The sequence below is a fragment of the Mandrillus leucophaeus genome, unplaced genomic scaffold, assembly GCF_000951045.1.
Source record: "Mandrillus leucophaeus isolate KB7577 unplaced genomic scaffold, Mleu.le_1.0 Scaffold341, whole genome shotgun sequence".
Lineage (NCBI taxonomy): Eukaryota > Metazoa > Chordata > Mammalia > Primates > Cercopithecidae > Mandrillus > Mandrillus leucophaeus.
In genome coordinates this window covers 138,346-153,762 of record NW_012103599.1, presented here as the reverse complement: position 1 = coordinate 153,762, position 15,417 = coordinate 138,346, and the positions used below count along the sequence as shown (strand labels likewise).

Below are 15,417 nucleotides of genomic sequence, written 5' to 3'. Positions count from 1 at the left end.
GATGTCAGAAAAGCATTGATTCCAACCTCAGGCGCCGCTGGCACTTTCAGAGGATCCACAAGCCTCAGCTAAGAGCACGGGAATGAGAAGCGGGTGAAGCACCTGATTGCCTAAACTAGTCGTTTCCTTCCTCCAGCACTCAAAGGTCAACCTTAGCTCCTTCCAAGGGTTCGAGGGGCAAAATTCGTCCCGAGGGACACGGTACATGCATATTTTAAAAGGGTCTCCGAAGCGAAGGAACTGGCCTCTATCCTTTGCGAGGTCCCTTTAAGAACGTCGCCCTGTTGCCCTTCTCTCTCCGGCTCCTGGGCGGAGGCGGAAGCGGAAGAGGCGAGGGAAGTGTTGGTCTCCAAGATGGCGGCCGCGTGGCCGTCAGGTTCGTCTGCTCCGGAGGCCGCGACTGCTAGACTCCTCGGTGTCCTGTGGTTCGTCTCAGTCACTACAGGACCCTGGGGGGCCGTTGCCACCTCCGCCGGGGGCGAGGAGTCGCCTAAGTGCGAGGACCTCAAAGTGGGACAATATCCTCTGTGGGGAGCACTCCCCATGGAGGCGAGGTAGAGTTGGGGTCGCAGGTGGGTCGCTTCCCTCAGGACTGGCTAGGGCTGTACTGAGTGAAAACGATAGCCTGATCTGTGGCTTCTAATGACTGAAGGATCCCTGAAGGTGAACAGAGTTGTGGAGATGGCAGGGCCAGAGGCCACCTTTTGTGATTTCCTTATGATTTTACTAGTCATTGGCGCTTCCTCTTCTGATCCACTTTTTTTTTTCTTTTTTATCAGTGTGCTTACTTGTTCAATAAAACATGTAGATCCTGAAGTATGCCAGGCCCCGTTCTAGACACTAGTAATACAAAGATGGGTAGTCTCTTACCCTGGAAATGTTTGCCACCTCTTCCTAGGGGGAAGACAAGTAGTAACGATCTAGCCGATGTGTGTTGCCCATTTATCGTTAACTTTATGTATATTATGTATATTACCTCCTGTTATCCTCACACTTCATGAGATTCTAGACTGCCAGTGGACAAATTTCTTTCTGTTTTCTGTTTCTTTTGTTTTGAGATAGGGTCTCGCTCTGTGCCCAGGCTGGAGTACAGTGGCGCGACCTCAGCTCACTGCAACCTCCGCCTCCCGGGTTCAATCAATTCTCCTGCCTCAGCCTCCTGAGTAGCTGGGACTACAGGCATGCGCCACCACACCCGGGCAATTTTTGTATTTTTAATAGAGACGGGGTTTATGCCATGTTGGCCAGGCTGGTCTTGAACTCCTGGTCTCAAGCGGTCCGCATCCCCATCGGCATGAGCCACCTCAGTGGACAAATTTCTGTTGCATTTTGTAACCTTGGATGACTTATTTGAACTCTGTTTTCTCATGAGTAAAAGCGTGGATAATTATGGCACAAACTTAAAGGTTTATTGTAATGTTTATGTATTATTATATTATTTGTAGAGACAGACTTCTCATTATGTTGCCCAGGCTGTTCTTCCCGAATTCCTGGGCTCCAGTGATCCTCCTGCCTCAAGTATTATTTAGCAATACTGAAAGTATATTTGTACATATGCTTATTGACTTGGACAAACTGGCAGCCTTTATTTACATGTGAATATCAACATGAGTATATAATATGAATAGTAAAGGCATGATAATGTGTTGTGTTGGAATGTAGTCCATATTTCCTTAACTTTTTTTTACATATATTTGTAAAGATCCAAAAATAAATGATGCTACGCAAGAACCAGTTAACTGTACAAACTACACAGCTCATGGTAAGACTTCCAGAAACATGTCTTTAAAAATAATTTTGAAAACATTATTTCATAGGTCAATGTATGATCACTAAGGGCAATTAATAAATGCATTTTTTCTAAATTATAACATTATTACTCAGTTACCAGAGTAACTTAAAATTGGAGAACTAGCTAGGGGCTGTCAGTATTTAATTTAAAAAAGAATTCTACTTGTTCTGAAATGGTGAAGTTTCACCATATAAACAGTAATAGGGCCGGACGTGGATGTTCCCAGATTCAGTTAGGCAAGTGTACTTATATACTTTATTTTCCCCAAATGAATGAGCATATCATTCCCTCACATGGAAAGTCTTCCTTTTATTTTCCTTTATCTCTCCACTTACATCATCTGTGAATACTTACCTGATAGTTCTTGGCTGGTACCATAATACCTACAAGTCCTTGATGCTTCCTAGCAACTTCATCACTATCGTTTCTGTCGCTTTGATAAATGTCATTTTTATTACTTTGATTATATTACTTTGGTTTATATTTGATTATATTTGTTTGATTTGGGGTGTGTGTTTATGTGTGTGTATTTTTTTTTTTTTTGAGACGGAGTCTCGCTCTGTCTCCCAGGCTGGAGTGCAGTGGCGCGATCTCGGCTCACTGCAAGCTCCGCCTCCTGGGTTCATGCCGTTCTCCTGCCTCAGCCTCCCTAGAAGCTGGGACTACAGGCGCCCGCCACCACGCCCGGCTAATTTTTTTGTATTTTCAGTAGAGATGGGATTTCACCGTGTTCGCCAGGATGGTCTCGATCTCCTGACCTCGTGATCCGCCTGCCTCGGCCTCCGAAAGTGCTGGGATTACAGGCGTGAGCCACCATGCCCGGCCTATGTGTGTGTATTTAGCATTCAGTTGGCACCAAAATGATTTTTTACATGTTTATAAATTTATCAATAATTCTTAAGTGGATTCAAGATTTTATTCCAGAAGACACCTAACTGGAGGGCAGGAGGGCAGACTTCTTTTGGGGCAGAAATTCTTTTCAGTTGTATAATTTCCTTTGAAATCCCCATATCTACAAAAAAACACCCTGTAGGCTAGAAAAATGCTTTTTTTTTTCTTTTTTTGAGACAGCTGGCTGCCAGCTTCCCAGTATGAAGCGAGATGCTTGAGTTACAATAGTATTCACAGATTTCTAGCATCTTTCATATGAATGATTGAAACAACTATTTGAGAACTAACTCTTCTTTATGTGTAACTCTATTCTCTGTGTTCTGAAAGCTACGATATGAAAGACTTTGAAGTGTAAAACAGGCAAATCAAAGGATATTTATAAGTTAACTACAAAGGAAAGGATTACTTACAAAGTTCCTTTAAATGGCCAGGCATGGTGGCTCATGCCTGTAATCCGAGCACCTTGGGAGGCTGAGGCAGGCGGATCACAAGGTTGGGGGTTCGAGACCAGCCTAGCCAACATGGTGAAACCCTGTCTCTACTAAAAATAGAAAAATTAGCCGGGTGCAGTGATGGGCACCTGTAATCCCAGCTACTCGGGAGGCTGAGGCAGGATAATCGTTTAAACCCCGGGAGGTGGAGGTTGCAGTGAGCCGAGATGGTGCCATTGCACTCTGGCCTGGATGACAGAGCAAAACTCTGTCTCACGGGGGAAAAACATTTTCTTTAAATGTAATATATCTAAATAAAAGAAATGTATACATACTAAGCAATGTCTCCTATATAAGGCATATATTATTTTCTTTCTGGGGGTCTCATTATGTCATCCAGGCTGGAGTGCAGTGGTGCCATCTCGGTTCACTACAACTTCTGCATCGTAGGATCAAGTGATCCTCCCACCTTGGCCTCTGGAGTAGCTGAAACTACAGATGTGCACCACCACTCCCAGCTAATTTATTTTATTTTATTTTATTTTATTTTTTGTATTTTTGGTAGAGACAGGGTTTCGCCATGTTGCCCAGGCTGGTCTCAAACTCCTGAGCTCAAGCAATCTGCCTGCCTAGGCCTCCCAAAGTGCTGGGTTTACAGGCATGAGCCACCAGGACTGGCTTCCTGGCTTTTTTTTTTAATTGTAGAGATGAGGGTCTCTCTATATTGCCCAGCCTGGTCTTGAACTCGTAGGCTCAAGCAGTTCTCTTGCTTTGGTCTCCCACAGTGGTGGGATGACAGGCATGAGCCACTGTGCCCAGCTAGTTACCTTTTTTTAAAACACACAAAAGCTTGTGGGCTAGCTATGGTGAATCAATTCTAAGTCCTGATTGGAGATGGATATCAAAATAGCTCATGAAACATGCTTTTTGGTTCTAACATAGGAGAAAAATATTAAGAGTTGTGAAAAGTGTGAGTTAAGTGATCTCTCTCATTCTTCTAGCCAAAATTATTTTTCCTTTGTTTTTTTCACTGAGTATATGAAGAACTATTGTGAAATTCTCAAACTATGTTTACTTTTCTTTCTTTCTTTTCTTTTTTTTTTTTTTTTTGAGACAGAGTCTCTCTCTGTCACCCAGGCTGAAGTACAGTGGCGCAGTCTCAGCTCACTGTAACCTCTGCCTTCCGGGTTCAAGTGACTCTCCTGCCCCAGCTTCCCAAGTAGCTGGGATTATAGGCGTGCACCACCAAGCCCAGCTAAGTTTTGTGTTTTTACTGGAGACAGAGTTTTGCCATATTAGCCAGGTTGGTCTTGAAGTCCTGACCTCAGGTGATCCACCTGCCTTGCCCTCCCAAAGTGCTGGGATTATAGGCGTGAGCCACTGAGCCCAGCCTAATTTTCTTCTTTCTTTTTCTTTTTTTTTGAGACAGGATCTCACTCTGTCACCCAGGCTAGACTGCAGTGGCACCATCCTCGCGCACTGCAACCTCCACGTCCCAGGCTCAGGAGATCCTCCCACCTCAGCCTCCTGAGTAGCTGGGACTACAGGCACATGCCACTACACCTAGCTAATTTTTTGTATTTTTTGTAGGGGGTGGGTAGAGGTGGGATGTCTCCATGTTGCCCAGGCTGGTCTGGAACTCCTGGGCTCAAGCGATCCACCTGCTTGGCTTTCCAAAGTGCTGGGATTACAGGCATGAGCTACGACATCTGGCTGTTTAATTTTCATAAACTAATGTTTGGGTAGGGATGAACGTGAGCAGTGTTTTACAGAGGGGAGTTTGGAGCTAGTGAGTAGGAATTGGGACAAAAGGCAAGGAAATTCATCTGCGACAATAAATTGATGTGATCTTAAAACGGTTCCTGGTTAGCTCAGTATCATCCAACAAGCACATTTGTTTATTGAGAAAGTATTTATTGGTAATGAATAATTTAAAACTAAATTTAGTTTAATTATTGAGTTAAGACAATTTATATTACAAAATATTGTTATTGATTGAGAATTTGTTCATTTATTTATATTTATTTATTAAGAAATTATTACATGGCAGGCATCTGCTAAGCGGTATAGGTGATCTACAAAAGAAGACATAATCCCTGACCTTAAGAAGTGTTGTGTCAGTCCAGGCGAGGTAGCTCACGCCTGTAATCCCAGCACTTTGGGAGGCTGAGGTGTGTGGATCATGTGAGGTCAGGAGTTTGAGACCAGCCTGGCCAACATGGTGAAACCCTGTCTCTACTAAAAATGGAAAAATTAGCCAGGTGTAGTGGCACACGCCTGTAGTCCCAGCTACTTGGGAGGCTGAGGCAGGAGACTCGCTTGAACCTGGGAGGCAGAGGTTGCAGTGAGCCAAGATCACGCCACTGCACTCCAGCCTGGGCAACAGAGCCAGACTCTGTCTAAAAAAAGAAAAAAACAAAGAAGTGTTCTGTCTAGGTTATATACACACATATCAGCAAGTATTTTCAATTTTTCTGTCACTGAAATACAAAAAATATTTAGATTTTACCTCCAGAAAATTTTGCTATGGTCCTTTGACAGAAGTCTTCTTTATTTTCTTAAGTTTGTATTATAGTATTTTTACAGAAAAGTGCATGTAGGTATAATTCAATGATTTTCACAAATGGCACACCTGTAAATGCTTCCAGATCAAGAAACAACATTATTAACATGCCAGAAGCCCTCTTCATAGTCTTTTATAGTCACTACTCTGCCTCAGTGGGTAACCACTATTTATTCTAGCTTCTGACTGTAAATTAGTGTTTCAAAGAGTATATTATTTTTTATCTTTTTATTTGGAGATAGTTTCAAACCTACAGAAAAGTTAGAAGAATAAGAGTAGTACAAAGAACTCCACCGTAGGCTGGGCACAGTGGCTCCCGCCTGTAATTTCAGCACTTTGGGGCCAAGGCTGGTGGGTCACCTGAGGTTGGGAGTTCAAGACCAGCCCAACCAACATGGAGAAACCCCGTCTCTACTAAAAAAAAAAAAAAAAAAAAAAAAATACAAAATCACCTGTAATCCTAGCTACTCGGGAGGCTGAGGCAGGAGAATTGCTTGAACCTGGGAGGCTAAGGTTGCAGTGAGCCAAGATTGCACCACTGCACTCCAGCCTGGGCAACAAGAGTGAAACTCCATCTCAATAAACAAACAAACAAAAAAACCTCCATCTATATACTCTTTACCCAGATTGACCAATTGTTAACATACTTTCTCTCTCTGAATTTGTTTGTGTATATACTTTTTTCTGCCCCTGTAAATCTGTTTTTCTTTAGAGATGTTCCAGATCAGATGTGGTGGCTCACACCTGTAATCTTAGCACTTTGGGAGGCTTAGGTGGGCAGATCACTTGAACCCAGGAGTTCTAGACCAGCCTGGGCTATGTGGTGAAACCCCGTCTCTACAAAAAATACAAAAAGCTAGCCAGGCATGGTGGCGCACACGTGTAGTACCAGCTACTTGGGAGGCTGATGTGAGAGGACTACCTGAGCCAGGGAGGTGAGGCTGCAGTGAGCCCTGATTGTGTCACTGCACTCCAGCTTGGATGACAGAGCAAGACCCTGCCTCCAAAAAATAAATCAGTAAAAAATAAAGAAAAGAAAATAGAAATATTTTCTTAACATAAATATAGTTCAGTTATAAACTTTGGTAAATTTAATATTAATACATATGCTTTAATCTAATCCATATTCTTATTTTATCAGATGACCCAAATAATGCCTTTTTAGCATTTTCTCCCACTACAGGATCCTAAAATCAGATTTTACATTTAGTTTTCTTTAAATTGGTACATTTCCACAACTTTCTTTGTCTTTTATGGCATTGACTTGCATGTTTGATGACTACAGCCTCCCTTTATTTAATAGAGTGTTCCTCATTGGGATTGTTTGATATTTCCTTTTGATTAGACTTAGGGTATACATTCCATGCTGTAAAATAACATAATTGATGGAGTGTCCTTCCCAACATCTCGCATCTGGGGGCACATGATAAGTATCTCTTTCTCCTTGGTGATGCTAATTGTTTATCACTCAGCTTTTTCTACTGTATAGTTAGTATTTTTTTCTTCGCAATTATAAATAATCTAAAGGGATACTCATTAAGGCCATGCAGGTATCTCCCTACCACCCCCAGATTTACATCCCATTAATGATTCTGGCCTGAACTATTCTTTTTTTATAGAATGGTCAACACTTCATTCCATAAAATGGAAAAAGTGTTCCTTGGAACTATTCTTTACTCTGATAGTCGCAAAATGATTATTTTCCAAATCTAGCACTCTCAGAGGAGAACTCTTTTAATGCTAAAAATATGGAGATGGGGTTGGCTCTTGCCAACTTTATCTTTTTTTTCTCTTTTTTTTTTTTTTGGAGATAGGGTCTCACTCTGTAACTCAGGCTGGAGTTCGGTTGCAGGATCTCTGCTTACTGTAACCTCCACCTCCCAGGCTCAAGTGATCCTTCTACCTTAGCCTCACCACACCCTGCTAATTTTTGCATTTCTTTTGTAGAGATGGGATTTCACCATGTTGCCCAGGCTGGTTTCTAACTCCTGAGCTCAAGCAATCCACTTGCCTCGGCCTCCCAAAATATTGGGATTATAGGTGTGAGCCACCACGCCTGGCATTTTTTTGTTGTTGTTGTTGTTTTTGGAGACAGAGTCTTGCTGCTCTGTAGCCCAGGCTGAAGTGCAGTGGTGTGATCACGGCTCTTTGCAGCTTCCATCTTCAGGACTCAAGCGATCCTCCTGCCTTAGGCACCGCAGTAGCTGGGATTATAGACATGCGCCACCAGTCCCAGCTAAGTATTTTTTTGCAGAGTTGCCCAGGCTAAATTTAGTCCTTTTTATTGTTATGAAACTTCATTGTCTGATTACATTATTTCTGGTTTAGCATTTCTGTATTTGAAAAACGTCGCTCCTTTCTATGCCAGGTGTGGTGGTGGTGTGTGCCTGTAATCCTGGCTATTTGGTAGTCTGAGCCTGGAGGATGTCTTGAGCCCAGGAGTTTGAGGCTACAGTGAGCTATGATCATGCCACTTCACTCCATCCTGGGCAAGAGAGTGTGAGACCCTGTTTCTAAAAAGAAACCAATCAAACAAAAAAAGCCACATTGCTGCTTTTTATAATGAATACTGTGTGGTTATTGGCTTCAATTGATATTATGTAAATCCTAGACGTTGGTTAGAAGCACATCCTTTTGCAAGAAAACTGCAAATTGAATCATTTACAGGCTTGTAGCATGTTGCTTAATTTTGTCTGCTAGTTAACATTTATTGATAACTGGCTTCTTTGATCTTGTCATATTGATTTGTTTATTTTTGCTTATTGCTGAAATCAGTGTTAGCGTGGGATAATTATGATATAATGGAAAGAGTATTGATTAAGAGTAATGAGTTTTAGTCTAGGATTTAGAGAGTATTATTTGCTCTTTAGTCAACTCATTTAATTTCTTGGAATCTCAGTTTTCCTGTTTGTGAAAGGAAAAATATTATGAATTTGCTTACTTAAGTTCTTCTTTCTTACAAGGATGAAATGAAATCGTTATAAAATATGTCTAAACAAATAAACTCTAGGGTTGTAGGCTTCTTTTGAATTGATTAATTTCATATAATAAAATCTTATGTTAATTTTATAGCCACTTAAAATGTTATATTCATTTCTTTTTTAGTCTTCTAAGTGTTGAATTTCTCTGATTTCCTAGAGCGGGGAACTTAGCTCTCTTTTTTTTGTGTGTGTATATATATATATTTTTGGGGAGGTGGGAGGTGGGGGGTGGGGTAGAGAGAGGCCTTGCTCTGTCACCTGGGCTGTAGTGCAGTGGCAGGATCATAGTTCACTGCAGCCTGGATCTCCTAGGGTCAAGAGATCTTCCTGCCTCAACCACCTGAGTAGCTGGGACCACAGGCACATGCCACCATGCCTGGCTAATTTTTTTTTCTTTAGAGAGAGAGTCTCACTATCTTGCCCAGGCTTGTCTTAAACTCCTGGACTCAAGCGATCCTCCCTCCCTGGCCTCCCAAATTGTCGGGATTACAGGGATGAGTCACTGCATCTGGCCCCTAAACACTTTTTGAATACCTTTTCTAACCAAGCACTATGCTTTACACAACATATGCCTGCCTGCCTTCCCTCCCTTCCTTCCTTCCTTCTTTCCTTCCTTCCTTCCTTCCTTCCTTCCTTCCTTCCTTCCTTCCTTCCTTCCTTCTTTCCCTCCTTCCTTCCTTCCTTCCTTCCTTCCTTCTTTCCCTCCTTCCTTCCTTCCTCTTTCTTGTCTCCTCTTCTCTTCTCTTTTCTTTCAACAGTCTTGCTCTGTCACACAGGCTGGAGGGCAGTAGCACAATCTTGGCTCACTGCTATGTCTGCCTCTCGGGCTCAAGTGATCTCTTCAGCCTCCCAAGTATCTGGGACCACAGGCACAAGCCACCATGCTTGGCAAAGTTTTGTATTTTTTTTTTAGAGATGGAGTATCGCCATGTTGCCCAGGCTGGTCTCGAACTCCTAATCTGCCCACCTTAGCGTCCCAAAGTAGTGGGATTACAGGCATGAACCGCTGCACTCAGCCCTTTGGTACTATTTTTACCTATAAAGAATCCAAGGTTCTGAAAGGAGCAATGTCCAAATAAGTTGTTCTTATTCCAAAGGTCTTGTTCTTTGCATTATGAGGCTATAAAGCTGTTAAGGCAGTGCTTGCCTGAGTCTATAAGTGTTGCTTCCTCTTATTATGTCATCTGGGTTATGAGGAACGATCAAGATTGCTTAAATTCTGAAATAATCTACTATATCAAACCCCAGAGGGAATCAAGAAACAAATACATTTAGAATCAATGAAAATAATTTATGGCAGCAATTATCTATGATAGTTGATATATGCTAAAAATACAAACTCAGATTGTGTTAAAATAATTTAATAGATAAATTGCCCAACGAATTACCAACAAAAATTTGAGCGGTATTCTTAATTCTGGAGATGAAGTAAAGGGCAGTAATATTGTGCATTTCTTCCCTTGGTACCTTTATCAGAGGCAGGAGATTGAATTAGATTAGCCATGCATCTAATCCAGTGTGGCAACTCTTGTATTTTTGTGTTAAGAGACTACTATACCATTTTATATTTATCTTGCATGTAAGTACATACATAATGTCACTTTTCCTGTCTAAAATTAAAGGCTTGTGTCATATTATATTGGCAGGTAGTTTGTTATATTTGCTAGTCTTAGAAAGAACAATTACACACTGTCTCTACAGAAAAAAATAAAACAGTTTCTTGACTTTTTCTGCCTTCAGTTTCCTGTTTTCCAGCACCTAACATAACTTGTAAGGATTCCAGTGGCAATGAAACACATTTTACTGGGAATGAAGTTGGTTTTTTCAAGCCCATATCTTGCCGAAATGTGTAAGTACATTACTGACACTTAAATTTTCAGATTACTTGCCTATATTATATCTTGATTGCATCAAGAGATGAGATAATTTATGGGGACTATCCTGAAACTATATCTTTTATCTTTTTGCCTGTGTCAGAAAACCTTTAAGTGTTTGTTTTTTGGTTTTTGAGACAAGGTCTTGCTCAGTCACCCAGGCTAGAGTGCAGTGACATGATTACTTCTCACTTCAGCGTCGACCTCCTAGGCTTAAGCAATTCTCCCACCTCGGCCCCACAAGTAGCTGGACTACAGGTTTGTGCCACCATGCCTGGCTAACTTTTAATTTTTTTGTAGAGATGAGGTCTCCGTATGTTTCCCAGGGCTGGTCTCGAACTCCCGGTCTCACATGATTCTCCCGTCTCGGCCTCTCAAAGTGCTGAGATTTACAGGCATGAGCCACTACACCCAGCCAAGTGTGTATTTTTTTAAATAAATGCATTATAAATGCATTTTTTATAAATGCATTATAAGTGTGTATTTTTTTAAATTATTGGCATTATATTTTCAGCCTAAAACTGTATATTGTTACAATTCTATTTGATGGCACCTAGTTTTGATTGTTTCAAGAAATAAAACACTGTACAGATAAATTGAACCTTAAAAAGGAAAAAGAAAAAAAAGAAATAAACCACCATTAGACTATTGCTAGAAGTCTATCAAATCAAGTAGAGCTGAGTAGTCCAGTATGTGGGACAAATAAAGACTATAAATGGCCTCATGCCATGTTAATTGAGGTCAATCAGTTTATACCACTGAGTTATGAAAAAATTGTCTTCAAAATGTGGGAGATTTCTAGAGTACAAATAGCAATTGTGTACCTATTGTATCAGAAAAACACTAATTTTTTGCACATAAAGGGCATTTTAAACTTCGTTTTATTCTTTGTAATAAATATGGATGATGAATGGTAATGTTAAACAGAATTCAAAAGTTATCAGTTTGGCTAGCTGGGCACAGTGGTACATGCCTATAGTCCTAGCTACTCAGGAGGCTGAGGCCAGAGGAGCTCGGAAGTTCAAGCTCAGCCTGGGCAATATAGTGAGATACTGTCTTTTATAAAAACAACAACAAAAATGATCAGTTGGGATACTAAGACAAACGGCTTTCTTTTGTTAGGAATTTCTCTATTTAAAGGACTTTTAGGCCTAGTGTGGTGGCTTACTCTTGTAATCCCAGCACTTTGGGAGGCCAAGGCAGGAGAATCACTTGAGGCCAGGAGTTGGGGACCAACCTGGGCAAAGTAGGGAGATCCTGTCTCTACAAAAAATACAAAAATTATCCCAGTGAGGTGGTGCTTGCCTGTGGTCCTAGCCACTGGGAGGCTGGGGTGGGAGAATTACTTGGGCCCAGGAGTTTGAGGTTGTAGTGAGCTACGATCGCAGTAACAGAGTGAGACCTTGTCTCTAAAAAAATTAAAATTAAAAATTTTTCAAAAAGGACTTTTAGGTTTGATATCTCTTTCTGCTAAAGCTTATTATTCATTCTTATATTCCTGCTTTGTACCAAAAACATGATTTAGTGTTACCTATTTTTAATTATTGGCATTATATTTTCAGCCTAAAACTGTATGTTGTTATAGTTCTATTCAATGGCACTTAGTTTTCGTTGTTTCAAGAAATAAACCACTGTACAGATGAATTGGACCTTAAAAAGGAAAAAGAAAAAAAAGAAATAAACTACCATTAGACTATTGCTACAAGTCGTTAGAATTCTTCGCAAGAACTTTTAGCGTTCTGTCTTTCCTTTTGATCCTACCTCATTGATTTAATGAGGAGCTTTTTACAGCAAGGGGAGTCCATCTTGCTATATAATCCTAAGCCTACCACTGATCTTCTTGGGTTCCAAGATTTCGCATTAGTCGAGTAAAAATTGTTAAAAAGGAATAGTTTCCAGTGTACTTAGATATAGTTTCATTTTTTTTCTGTTACAGAGGTAAGTTTAAAAAATAAGGTTTAGTTAATATTGAAATTTATAGGTATTTCTACCTTAAACATTCTAAACAACTGATGTGTTAAATGCTGGTCCAAGATATAGGTTATAGTAAGAAAATCATCTGTTGAGAACAGCTAACCACTCAGGCTGGAACTTACAGGTTTATATCATTTGTAATGCTAACACCAGAATGGCCTGTTACTTAATTTCCAAGTTGATGCTGATTTTTCTTTCATTGTCTCAAAATGGATTAGGCTGCATACAACTGAGCTGCAGTAGTCATACTCATAAGTATTTTTTATTTATTTTTTTTGAGACAGAGTCTTCCTCTGTAGCCCAGGCTGGAGTGCAGTGTCACAATCATATCTCATTGCAGCCTCAACCTTCCAGGCTCAAGGCATCCTCTCATCTCAGCCTCCCAAGTAGCTGGGACTACAGGTGCATGCCCCAAAGCTCGGCTAATTTTTGTATTTTTAGGAGAGATGGGATTTCACCATGTTGCCCAGGCTGGTCTTGAACTTCTGGGCTCAAGCGATCAGCCCGCCTCAGGCTCCCAACATGCTGGGATCACAGGCATGAGCCACCATGCCTGACCCTTATAAGATATTGGTATCAATTATGGTAAGAAATATAACCATCAGGTAAACTAGATATTCCAAGGCTACTGGCCAGCTTATTCCCTTCTTACAATAAAGTTTACAATTTCTTTTTTTTCCTTTTAAGATGGAGGTTTGCTTTTGTTGCCCAGGCTGGAGTGCAATGGTGTGATCTTGGCTCACTACAACCTCTGCCTCCCGGGTTCAAGCGATTCTCCTGCCTCAGCTTCCCAAGTAGCTGGGATTACAGGCATGGGCCACCACGCCCGGCTAATTCTGTATTTTTAGTAGAGATGAGGTTTCTCCATGTTGGTCAGGCTGGTCTCGAACTCCTGACCTCAGGTGATCCACCCACCTCGGCCTCCTAAAGTGCTGGGATTACAGGCGTGAGCCACCGCGCCCGGCCTAAGTTTACAATTTCAAGACAGAATTTGCAGCTCGGCATGGTGGCTCACGCCTGTAATCCCAGCACTTTGGGAGGCCAAGGCAGGTGGATTGCTTGAGTTCAGGAGTTTGAGACCTGCTGGGCAACATGGCAAAACCCCATCCCTACCAAAAAATACAAAAGTTAACTGGTAGTGCATGTGTGTAGTCCCAGTTACTCGAGAGTCGAAATCATGGCTACTGCTCTACAGCCTTGGTGACATAACCAGATCCAGTCTCAACCAAATAAAAGAAAAAGAATGAGCATTGCTCATCAGAACAGTGGGAGTTAGACTGATGGGTAATTTTGATGGTAAGAATGGCAAAGCTAAGATAACCTGACAAATAATTTTGCTTTATTGGGATATTAGGTACGTGCCTACCAAAAGGCCAGCTGCTGTGCAGCTACTGAAAAAGACTCAGTGATACATTCTTGTTCGTTAGGTGTCCCTTTTCCAGTTTCATATTTTCTTTGTACTCCTGTTAGCATATTGTTTTTAAAACTATATATAATAGGTTAATACTTGGTTAAAACTTCATCTTAGTATTGCAAATATTCTGTAATGTATTCTTCAGAAACTAAAGTCTGATAACCATCCTGATTGATGACCAAGCCACCCACCTATTTACATTGGCCATCTGTATTAGTATTATGTCATAGTTTCATTTGGGTTAACTTGGAGGTCTGGGTGGTGTTGGTGACGCCATAGTTGTTCCATGCAGTCACGAATGGGCCTTTCTCCTTTCATCTTGTGGCTTTGCTTTCTGTAGTCCTTTGAGTCCTTTCCACTAAGCCAGCAGGTGGGAAAGAGGAGAGGGAAACCTTTATAGGAGTATTTTATGGGCCAGACTTGGAAATGGCGTACACTTCCATCCTCCTTCCACTGGCCAAAACTCAGTTATGGCTGCACTTAAGTGCAAGGTGAGCTAGGAAATGTAGGTTAGCTGTATATTCATAAGAAAAAGAGAAATGAGCCTGGGCGTGGTGGCTCATGCCTGTAATCCCAGCACTTTGGGAGGCTGAGGCGGGCAGATCGCTTGTAGTCAGGAGTTCAAGACCAGCCTGGCCAATATGATGAAACCCCATTTCTACTAAAAACACAAAAATTAGTTGAGTATGGTGGTGCGTGCCTGTAATCCCAGCTACTCAGGAGGCTGAGGCATGAGAATCACTTGAACCTGGAAGGTGGAATTTGCAGTGAGCCGAGATCAAGATTGTGCCACTGCACTCCAGCCTGGGCAACAGAGAAAGAGAAATGGCTCAGTGAATAACTAATCTCTGCTATACCACCAGTTTTCAGATTATTCTTTAGGGTGATTTACTTATATAGATAATTGCTTTTCTAATTTCATTTCCCTTCCCAGCCAAACTTTTTAAAAGTTGTTTTGATAATACTTATCTGTTACAGGATTTTCTGTCTAATATAGTATGGCTTTTGGCCATGCTGAGATTCACCAGCAATCTTTGTTGATATATCGAATGAATGTTTACAGTCCATATCTTAATCTTTCTACAGCATTTGGCTGTTCCCTTCTTTCTCTCTCCTCTCTTTTTAATATAGAGGCAGGGTGTCACTATGTTGACCAGTCTTTTCTGTCTCAAATTCATGGCCTCAAATGATCCTCCCACCTCATCCTCCTAAAGTGCTGGGATTACAGGTGTGAGCCACTGTGCCCAGCCTGGCTGTTTCCTTTCTTAAAATACTTTCTTGGCTTTCTTAAAATACTTTCTTGGCTAGGCCCAGTGGCTCAGGCCTGTAATCCCAACAGTTTGGGAGACTGAGGTGGGTGGATCACCTGAGGCCAGGAGTTTGAGACCAGCCTGGCCAACAAGGTGAAACCCCATCTCTACTAAAGATACAAAAATTAGCCCAGAGTGGTGGTGGGCGCCTGTAATCCTAGCTACTTGGGAGGCTGAGGCAGGAGAA

The 15,417-nt window shown here is 41.4% G+C and overlaps 1 protein-coding gene across 2 annotated transcripts in view; it reads left to right on the top strand.

The window, feature by feature from the left end:
- The first annotated feature begins 306 nt into the window (after positions 1–306).
- The window catches only part of TM2D1 (TM2 domain containing 1), a 48,251-nt gene continuing 33,140 nt past the window's right edge, over positions 307–15,417 (top strand). The window contains exons 1-3 of one of the 2 annotated variants that reach the window (XM_011988926.1): positions 307–518; positions 1,689–1,762; positions 10,399–10,507. In XM_011988926.1, coding sequence (XP_011844316.1) covers positions 355–518; positions 1,689–1,762; positions 10,399–10,507 — 347 coding nt within the window. In that variant the 5' untranslated portion in view covers positions 307–354. The remainder of the gene's footprint in view (positions 519–1,688; positions 1,763–10,398; positions 10,508–15,417) is intronic. The other variant, XM_011988927.1, reaches the window with a different exon arrangement.